General features: G+C 41.5%; 1 protein-coding gene across 2 annotated transcripts in view; it reads left to right on the top strand.

The window, feature by feature from the left end:
* Positions 1–1,962: 1,962 nt before the first annotated feature.
* Positions 1,963–10,259, top strand: part of nlrc5 (NLR family, CARD domain containing 5) — a 258,886-nt gene continuing 250,589 nt past the window's right edge. Inside the window, exon 1 of one of the 2 annotated variants that reach the window (XM_063066746.1) lies at positions 1,963–2,056. In XM_063066746.1, the coding sequence (XP_062922816.1) occupies positions 2,016–2,056 (41 nt within the window). In that variant the 5' untranslated portion in view covers positions 1,963–2,015. Of the gene's footprint in view, positions 2,057–2,134; positions 2,498–10,259 lie in introns of those variants that run through there. The other variant, XM_063066749.1, reaches the window with a different exon arrangement.

Here is a 10,259-nt window from a genome sequence, read left to right as displayed (position 1 = left end):
TTGGACACACAAATAACTCCCCACTGGTCACTCCCTTTGCACACTGCAAGAGCCATTGATCGATCCACCTGATCGATCCTCTAAAACCCACTTTTTCTGTGAGCACAACAAACCTCATTCAGTGTCCAAAGCCATGTGTCTGTAGGTCTAACAACTGACCTTCTATTTATCTCACCGTGCTAAATACTAGCTGTCCATCAAGCAGCTCCTCCCTTCTCTCTCTGTAAGAACTTGGAAGCTGGTGGTGTCCTTATAGAAAGTACAAACAAACTGTGAGCAGTCTTTGCCTCACTCTCTCTTTCTTTCTCTCTCTTTTTAACAAGGTGTCTGGTGTTGAACAACTCTCTCTCTCTCTCTCTTTTCAAAAGCACAGTTCGTAGGGGTAATTCAGGACCCTGTCACGAGACTAAACATCAGAATGGTGAAGAAATGTGATCTAAGTGATTTTGGTCATGGAATAATTGTTGGTGCAGGGTGGTTTGATTACCTCAGAAACTGCTGAACTCCTCAGATTTTTGCACACAGCAGTTTGTAGAGAATGGTGTGAAAAACAAAAAAAAAAATCCAGCGAGCAGCAGTTCTGTGGGTGAAAATGTCTTGTTAACGAGAGAGGTCAGAGGAGAATGGCCAGAGTAGTCCAAGCCGACAGGGAGGCGGCAGTAACTTAAGTAACCATGCTTTACAACAGCAGTGTGCAGAAGAGCATCTGTGAATGCACAACACATTGATGCTGAAGTGAGTGGGCCACAGCGGCAGAAGACCATGAACATACAGAAATACAAGAGGTACTTGATGACGTGGTCCGAGAGTATTAGCTGAGCCACATGCAGATTGGCATATGTTTAAGAAAATCAGAGAATTGAATAGCTGTTTTGGAAAGAATTAGTGTAAATTCATTTGTCGCTGGGGAAAGAAGGCAATGTTTTCTTGGCATGGTTTTCACCGGACCCAATCTTTAGACTAACGATATAATGATTCAAATAACTAGGACTACAGATAAGTGTGGAGGGGGCAGGTGTGTTCAGGTGAGGAGGGGCTTCATAAGTAAAAGAGAGAGGACAGGGTTATTATACAGGTTAGTGAAATGACCTATGATAACCATGGAGTGTGGGAAGTGGCTTGAACCTTCCACCATTTATGCCCGGCTTTCCTGTGCCCGCTAAGCACTGAAGGTGCTCAGTGCCACCTTGAATGCTCTACCGCTTCTTTGAACAGTTATGGTCCAGGTATTCGTCAGAATCGGCGGGAGTAACTTCCTTGCATGGAGATTTTGAGAGTATCTTTGAATCCTTCTCTCTGTTCAAGTAGTTTTGGAGTGCTCAGGGTGGAGCAGGACTCTGCTCATAGGGCAAACTGAGTGAGATGCTGGGTGTGTTGGTCTGGGAGAAGATGCTGATAGTGGATTGCTTTTCCTGCCATGGTAGCTGATGCCCTGCCATTGCTTGCAGGTGCCTTGCTGTAGATGGAATGGGCTCAAAAGATAAGGATGGGGTGGCTCCTTCTTTCACCATAACTCTCATTGATGTGAGCACTCGAGACTTCAGTTCCACCTCATCCTAATGGGTTCAGTTTTCATGATCATCTATATGGCAACTGACAAGGTCTCTGGCGCTGAAGGTTTCCTGAAGTTCCAAAGTTTGGCAGCAAGAAATTTCGGTTACAATTTCACACCACCCTCTGGGAGGGCAGGACACGGCAGAGGATTCCCGGTTGCGGCGTTCATGACCATTTGGAAAAGAAAGGACCGACTTCGCCTGGTAACTACAGAAGGGGGTTTTCTCTTTGACAAACTTTCTCTGTTTGTCAAAGAGAAAGTCATGGCCCGGAAACCCGCCGAGCGGCAGAAAATCAGAGTGTGGAGTCTGTCCCCTCTGAAGCACGTTAGGCATGATGGGATAAATCCACGGGATATGCTGGGAGCAGCAGCAACTTCTGCATGGTTTTTTGTCCAAGTGTTACCACGCCCCGTCACTATAATCAGCTCTGAGTTTCATTTTCATTTTGCTCTTTGTTTGATGCACAACGTAAAGAGTCTGGCGTTATCATGCGCTCCCAGGTAAGAATTACCACTGTTGAAAAGTGAACAGATCTTTTGTGGAAGAGTAGTTGCAGTGTGGACGCTGATCAGGGACAATGTGAACTCTATGGCTAAGAACGGTGGTTGGTGGTAATGCGATGCACAATGCTCTTGTAGGAGGTGTGAGATGTTCAGACGCCAAATGGAAATATTTAATTCTGTGTGTGTTGATTGCAAGAGGGAACGGATGGAGAACACGCGAGCAAAAAGAATGAAGTTATTTCACGTCAGTCGGGTTGGAACGGTTGTGCGCAGCGCCGAGACCCAGCCAACGACCGCGCTGACCCGGCCTGCTCAGAAATAACAAGTGCCGTCGTGATGCCGCGGCCTCCAGCGGTCGGTCTGCGCAGAGGAAAGTTCGCTGAAAGGTTGCAGTGGGAAATGCGAGCCATTCAGTTCCGTCAGAGCCCCTTCCCAAAGGTTCGCAAATTGAGATACACAGGCAATGCATCCCAGACCTAAAGTAACAGCAAAAAAACTGTCGCGTTTCACTTTACCGAGCGTCTCTCTGCCCCCCTCCCCTTCGTGATCCTACTGCCAATACGAAGTTGCTCCCTACTTTCTACTATTAGTGTTTTTAAACATTTCTGTCTTCATCCCTCGGCCTCGACTCTCCGAGCGAGAACTACCTCAGTTTATCCATATTACTCAAGTCCCTCATCCATCGCATCAAGATATCTCTTCTGCACCTTTTCCAGGCTCTTCTCTCCCAAAGTGTGTGGCGCTCGGAACTGGAAGCAACGTTCCAGTTGTTTCGTTTTGTAAAAAGCCATCATGATTTTCCCCTTTCTGTCGCTGCCCCTTATTTCATTTCAGGGATGCATTTTAACCCCGTTACTCTCAGTGGACATCGCAGATAGACTCCAGATCTCTATTGTATCCATTTTATACTCATTCCCTCTAATTTTTATTGCCCCTTTTTATTCTTCAGAGCAAAATGCCAACACTTCTCTTTTCTTAGCATTAACTTCCATTTGCCACCTACTCCCACGTCCCACCAGCCGGTCTGTGTTTCCTAGAGTCCTGCTGAAGGGGTTCGGCCCGAAACGTCGACTCTACTCTTTCCTAGTTGCTGCCTTGCCTGCCGAGTTCCTCCAGTATTTTGTGTGTGTTCCCAGAAGTTATTTGCTATTCGTTTCAGTGCCCACTTCATCTCCAAATGTTGCATCTTCTACAAACTTAGAGATTGCACACCCAATGGTTTTGCTGGATGTTTTTGTTGCTTGTACAAAGGGGTTGGGTTTGGGATCAGCATGAAAAGCAGTGATTCCAGTGCTAATCCGTAAGGACTCATCAATAAACTTCACTCCGGTTTTTTAAAAAAAAACTTTTCTCTTCTACCCTGTTTCCTGCTGCTTCCATCAATTTTCCACTTATGTAACTGATAACTATGTCTTCCTGTACCAAGGCCAAAAGCCCGCTCACCAACCATAATAAAAATGACATATGTTCAGTGATAAAACTGATGTGTTTATCTTCGATTAGAGCATCTAGCCCATTAAAACAGCATTTAGCAAGATATCGTCAGTGCAGATTTCTTGCTGAGAGCTGTTTCAATAAGATATATACGTTCAGTAGAGAAGAGAGGCATTAGTTCAGACTATACGGCGAAAACTAATCTGTACCCACATATCTAAACAGCGATTTAATAAAAGTTAATAAAATAACCCTGACATTACCTGCATAGTTTCCGCTCCTACAACAAGCGATAATGCATAAGGGATAGCTGACATCAAAAACTCACTTGATATTTTTATTAGATATTAAGGTCATTTATTACAAACACAACGCTAGAATATATACCTGAAAATAAAGGTTAAGTGTGAGAATCAGATGAACGAACAGATGATATAAATTGTCCTCTTGAAAACAAATACAAATAATTGTAGAAATAATTTAATATAATTATTGGAATTAGTATTGGTTTAATATTGTCACATGTACCAAGTGAAAAGTTTGCACTGCATACTGTTCATATAGATCAGATCATCACACAGTGCTTTGAGTCTAACAACTGAATACAAAATAAAGCGTAGCCGCTGCACAGAAAGTGCAATGCAAGTAAACAGTAATCATAACGAGGTAGATCGTGAGGCCAAGAACGCATCTGTAGTATTATTGAACCAGTCAATGGCCCTATGACCTCGGAGTAGAAGCTGTACTAGAGCTTAGTGTTGAGCGCTTTCAGGCTTTTAGAGTATCTACAAGAATATCTGGTACAAGGTGTTTGTGTGCGTGTGTTTTGTGATGTGCTGCATTTTCACATGCACGCACACAGACGGGGATGTCCTTGCCACCTATAGATTATCATTGGAAGCAATACTTCTAACTTTATGTTCAGGGATGCTAAACTTATCTAAAGTTTTAACTTCGTCTGTTACCTCAGAAGGCGATATGATATTATGCAGAAGTCAGCAGCAAACAAAAAAAAAATAAACAGTATTCGGGTTACTTCCCTCCCTATCAGAATGAGAATCGGGTTTATTATCACTGGCATGTGTCGTGAGATTTGTTAACCATGTGATTATGACAGGGAGAATGCGGCTGAATGTCAGCCTTTTGACGAAATTTTGAATCCGGAACCGCGTGCAACAATTTCAATGAAAATCAGATAGGAAAACTAAAATAAGAAAGAAAATGCTGAAAACAGACTGTTTCCCTTTTCACAGACGATGTCTGATCGACTGGATGTTTCCAGCATTTTCTGTTTTTTTTTTAATTCGTAGCAATTTAACAATCTTTGGCCAGTTAAGAATGACCTAACTGCATGCCCGATATTTAGAGAGCCATAGAGCATTGCAAGAGGCGCTTCGGTATCCTGGGTCGCACCGACCATCAGGTACCCACAGATAGGACAGCTCCACATACCGTATCCACGCCGCGTGGCCGATAGCAAGGTACACTGTCGCGATAAAAGGGAAACAGAAGTCGTGCTGGCCCGCAGGCGGGATTTGTCACTCAAACTGTACAGCATTCTCCTCACAACAGATCTCTGCACTCTGAGTGGGTGATATATCCCCCACCCCACCGCACCGCACCCCTCACTGATGTGAAGGTAAAAAATAAGGCACATGCATAAAAGCAGGGGAACATCGCCTAGCAGTGAAACAGCATACTGTGGGCTATTCAAATTAACAAAATTCCGGAGACAAGAATCACCATCCTTCTCGGGCAAATCGATTTGCTCCCTCGAATGACATTGTTCGTTTATAGTTTCACTTAAACTTTTTTTTTCGGGCTTTGAAATATTTATCAATTGATCCATGCGCCTCATCCGGTCAGCGTTAGGCTTCAGCTGTCATAAAAGTGAACTTCGACAAGTAAATATCAAGGTGGAAGCCATACGTTAAGAGTGGTTACTCTAGCCCGTAGCTGGGATACCAAATATAGATTGACTTGGCCTACTGCGTTCACCAGCAACTTTTATGTGTGTTGCTATAGACTGAGCGATTATTCTGCAGAACATTCTATCAAATTCACGAAGAAAGCCCTCAAACCTCATTTCCTGTCCCGGCACGATCTGGTCTCCAGCGCCCAGCTCCTAGGTATCGCAGCCTCCCACAAGATTTCAAGCCGGATCTCTTTCTTAAAATCTTAGACGTTCATAAAATGATTTTCGCCTTAGATTTTCAGATTAACATTGGACTCCATGTGCCTTTGATCTTGTGAAAAGCCGTTCCCTCTCTACATACGATGAATTTTGATGAGGGATATGGTGAACGGAGATGTCAGCGCCTCGTGTCATGACGACTTGAGGCTGGGGTTAAATTAGTGACAGGATAATGATTTGGGTTTAATGCGACCGGTAAGGCTCGCTGAGTTAGCACTGTATTTTCACTTGAATGTGTTTTTTTTCCCGGTAATATACTGTATCTGCGTAAATTATGTTATTCTCTTGTATTTCCATTTATTTAACGCCCGCGAAAAGACCTTCTTTTAAAACTTAAATATACATTTATTCTAGTTTTATGTTCTTTGTATATCAAATACGTTATTTTTGGATTTTAAATTATCCAATTTATTCACTGTTGCATTAAATTCATATGTGTTGCCTTTCAAGTTGTAACTACTGAATATCAACTATTACATTTGTTGTCTCACGCTTCTGCATTTTAAATTAACCATGGGTAGATCACTGTTCCCTCCACAATTGTCATTACATTGTCCACTCCCTGCCCTATTCGTTTAATTATTTTTATGTAAAGTCTATTAGGCTAGATTGTTAAATGCAAATTATTTTAACAGGAAAATATATTAAAATTGGTTAGAGTATTAGTCTGTGAGATTCCTATTTTGTTTAAACTGGTGATTGTTTTGGACCAAAACTTTGATCAGTGACGATATTATAGGGGCATCAAAATAGTTTTTACACTGTTGGAGCATTTTGAACCATATTTAGAGCAGCGCTTCATTGATGGTGATTTTCAACCCAGATGCAATGCTGAAAGTTTGGATGACGCCGACATCGTTAGGGTGTTTGATTTCTGAATGAAAATTGTGTGTAATGTTATTTTTGGACCATTGAATAGGGCTTTCAGTTATTGATGGACTTAGGTTTCTTTTTTTTTACTGTCAGCATTCAGCAATAGCAAATGATATTTTTGTACTTAAACTGATAATTTGTCACATTTCTATAATAATTAAACAAATGTGTGGGCACTTAAGCATAAGGAAGAAAGAGGGGGAGCTCATCAAATGAAATAAGAGGGTAAATGCAAAAACAAAACATTGTGGATGATGGAAATCTGAAGTGGGAATATAAAGAATTCAGCAGGTCAGAGAGAATTTATGGATAGAGAAACATAGGGTTAATGCACCAGGGCATAAGAGTGACGGGGTAATACATTGAAACACAGTAACACAGAAAACAGACACTTCAGCCCAACATGTCCGTCACCAGGTGCCCGCCCAGCTAGTTGTCCACCATTTATCCACATTTAACCCCCCCCCCCACCATAACCATCCGATTCATGCACTTTTCAATGTTGTTATTGCACCTGCCTCACTATGGTAGTTCACTCTATCTACGCACACACCCTCAGCGTGAAGAGGTTGACCAAAAAAAGTCCCTTTTAAAACTATGATCTTCCCCTTTCCTGAGGAAAAAGACCCTGTCTTTGTCCCTGATGATTTATTCACCCTCCCTTCACTTGTGGCTAAAGATAAGGCAACTATTTCTACAAGGCCTTCTGCAGTTTCTTCCCTACTTCCCACAAGGTCTGAGGATGTACTTGAGACCGGCCCTGGGGACTTCTGCACCTCAGTGCACCTTAAGGCCAGCAGTCCTTCCTCCATTGTATTGTGAATGTCTTTGATCTAACATCAGAGCTGGGAAAAGAATAAATCTGAAGTTGCAGGAAAATGATAAAGGAAGAGGGAAGCTCCATGATAAGGTGGAGATCAGGAAAGTTAGAAGTGGGGAGTAATTGTGTGAGCTGAAAAAAGATAGTTAGGAGGTGGTATGGATAGGAAGCGACAGAAAAACGAAACAGTATACTGGAAAATGTTATGCATTTCCAGACACATAGCCAGTAAATCAAGACTAGAACGGGCGATTATCTGAAGTTGCTAAATTTATAGATCCAGCGAATATTGGTGTAAACATCGAGGAACATCGTGATTGATTTTCTGACCCAGCTCAGAATCGTTGCCTTTGGGACCCTACAATGAATTACAATTACAAATAAATCAGCCAATCTTGTAATGGCTACCTTTTGTGCTCTGTTTTTTTTCCTTTCCTCTTTCAGTATTTCAGGTTTTATTTGTCTCTTCCCACTTAATGTCCTCCAAACACACTTTCATCAGCCAGCACCAACATTTAGCTTCGTTTTGGCTGCGCACAATCAGACTTCCCTTTCATTCTTGCCATCAGACCCCACCCCAGCTTTCTCAATTTCCCTCTTAACAGGTGTTTCATCATCTGCACTGTATTTTCCTGTTTTTGTTTAAATACATATTACAATAGTGCAGCCGGTCATGTTTTCTGAAGCCAAAACAGAATTGCTGGGAGAGCTCGGCCAGTCAAGCAGCATTAGTGTAAAAGGAAACCAGGTACTATTAATGGTTAGTGACTCTTCCTCAGAATTAAGATAGAGTGAAAGATTTACAGTTTTTAAAGCAGAACTGGGATATCTTGGTTTTGATTAAAGTTGTTGTTAAGTATCTGTTTTAGTGTATTTATAGTTCAATTACTTGCTCCATTGAGCAAGAGTCCACCCGGAACTTCCACAAAGAGTATTTTGGATTAACTTGGCAATGTTCATTCAGATATATCTTGTAGTTGAGGAACCTCTTTTATAATATCATCGCTGATATTATGAAAGTGATCTTGGGGCAGATTCAGGGATTAAAGATATTGTGTGACTTGGGTCCCCCATCTTTTGCTGCATTATGCAATTTAAATTTTTAATTGTTTTGTTGATTATATAAGGTAGTTATTATATCATACTGAAGGATGTTATTATATCGTATCTTATTGATAAAAAGAAGGAAGAATGTGATCCGCGTTCCACGTGTCTCAGTGGCTGTTCAGATCAAAGTTTATGCAGTGCTCTGTACTATACCTGGTAAAAAATAAGATGAAATTTTTGGAGAAGCCTCCATTAATACAGGCTCAATATATAAAATATGATTCCGCTCTGGTTGCCCCCAGAGAAATGGTTACAAATGGGAATATTGTTAAGCTGGAAAAGAAGAGGTACTGCTATTGGAATTCTGCTGAAGTATTTATCTTCAAAATAGCAATGTTCTCCCTTGTTAGAGCAAGCACAATTGTTAAAATACCGATGTTTTGGAGTGAAGGCTATTACACTAATCCTACAATTCCATGGAAGACAATTTGTTCAGAGCTGAGGAATTCCCGATAAATAGCGGTCTGTTTTTTTGATAGTCATTTAGGAATATAAAAGGGTCAAGACAACTTCCTATTCACCCACAGGGAGAGAGTAAAATTCTATTTTAATATTTCACATGGGTAAGCTTTAACGTAATGCCCAACCTCATATAATTATGATGGGAAAAAGAGATACAGAGAGATAGATATATAAGTGGATAGATAGAGAGATATAGAGATAGCTAGAGAAAGCGAGAGAGAGAGAGAGAGAGAGATAGGGAGAGAGATTGACAATAGGACATAGGAGCAGAATTAGGCCATTTGGCCCATCGTGTCTGCTCTCCCATTCCATCACGGCCTCTCAACCCCACTCTCCTGATTTCTTCCCATAAGCTATTACACCCTTACTAATCAAGAACTTATCAACCTCCACTTTAAATGTACCCAGTGACTTGTACTCCACAGCCATTTGTGGCAATTTCAGAGATTCACCACACTCTGATGAAAGAAATTGCTCCTTATCTCTGTTACAAATGGATGTCCTTGTCCTCTGATCTTAGACTCCTCCCCCACTATAGGAAACATCCTCTCCATGTCGACTCAATCTAGGCCTTTTACTATTTGATAGGTTTCAATGACATCCTCCCTGCTCCCCCCCCCCCGTTCTACTAAACTCCAGTGAGTACAGGCGCAGAGCCATCAAATTCCACTTTCATTCCTGAGATCATTTTCATGAACCTCTTCTGGACTCTGGAGAGATAGAGGGAGAAAGAGAGAGCGAGAAAGGATTATTTTAATGTAAAAATTTGGTTCACAGTATATCACCCAAGGGAATAGAAACCTACTGAGGGTGTTCTATAGTTTGAGGATTATGAGAACTGCATACCCAGTTACCTATAGTTTCATTCAGATAAAAACAGGTATAATTGAGATGTATTATGATTTTTCTTAAACGTTCTCACTGAGGTTATAGAAAATACATTACCAAATAAACAATAAGTTAGAAAATGGACAAAAGAAATTTTAATGCCTTTCATGGATTTCTGGTTATCCAAGAGGCATTTTAAAGGAGAATCAATTATTGTTACATAAATATTGAGGGATAATTACTGACCAAGAGTTTGAGTTATCAGTGGAGATTAGACAGGCTAGTTCTGTTTTCTTCGGAGTGAAGGAGACTGAGGGGTGTCACAATGTGTGCCGGAACCTGGATGCAGAGGAGAGGCAGGTTCGATGTTGTCGTTTAAAGTTAAATTGGACAGCTATATGGACAGGAAAGGAATGGAGGGTTATGCACTGAGTGCAGCTCGGTGGGACTAGGTGAGAGTAAGAGTTCGGCATGGACTGGAA

The sequence above is a fragment of the Mobula hypostoma genome, chromosome 14, assembly GCF_963921235.1.
Source record: "Mobula hypostoma chromosome 14, sMobHyp1.1, whole genome shotgun sequence".
Lineage (NCBI taxonomy): Eukaryota > Metazoa > Chordata > Chondrichthyes > Myliobatiformes > Myliobatidae > Mobula > Mobula hypostoma.
This window is presented reverse-complemented; position numbering and strand designations above follow the sequence as displayed.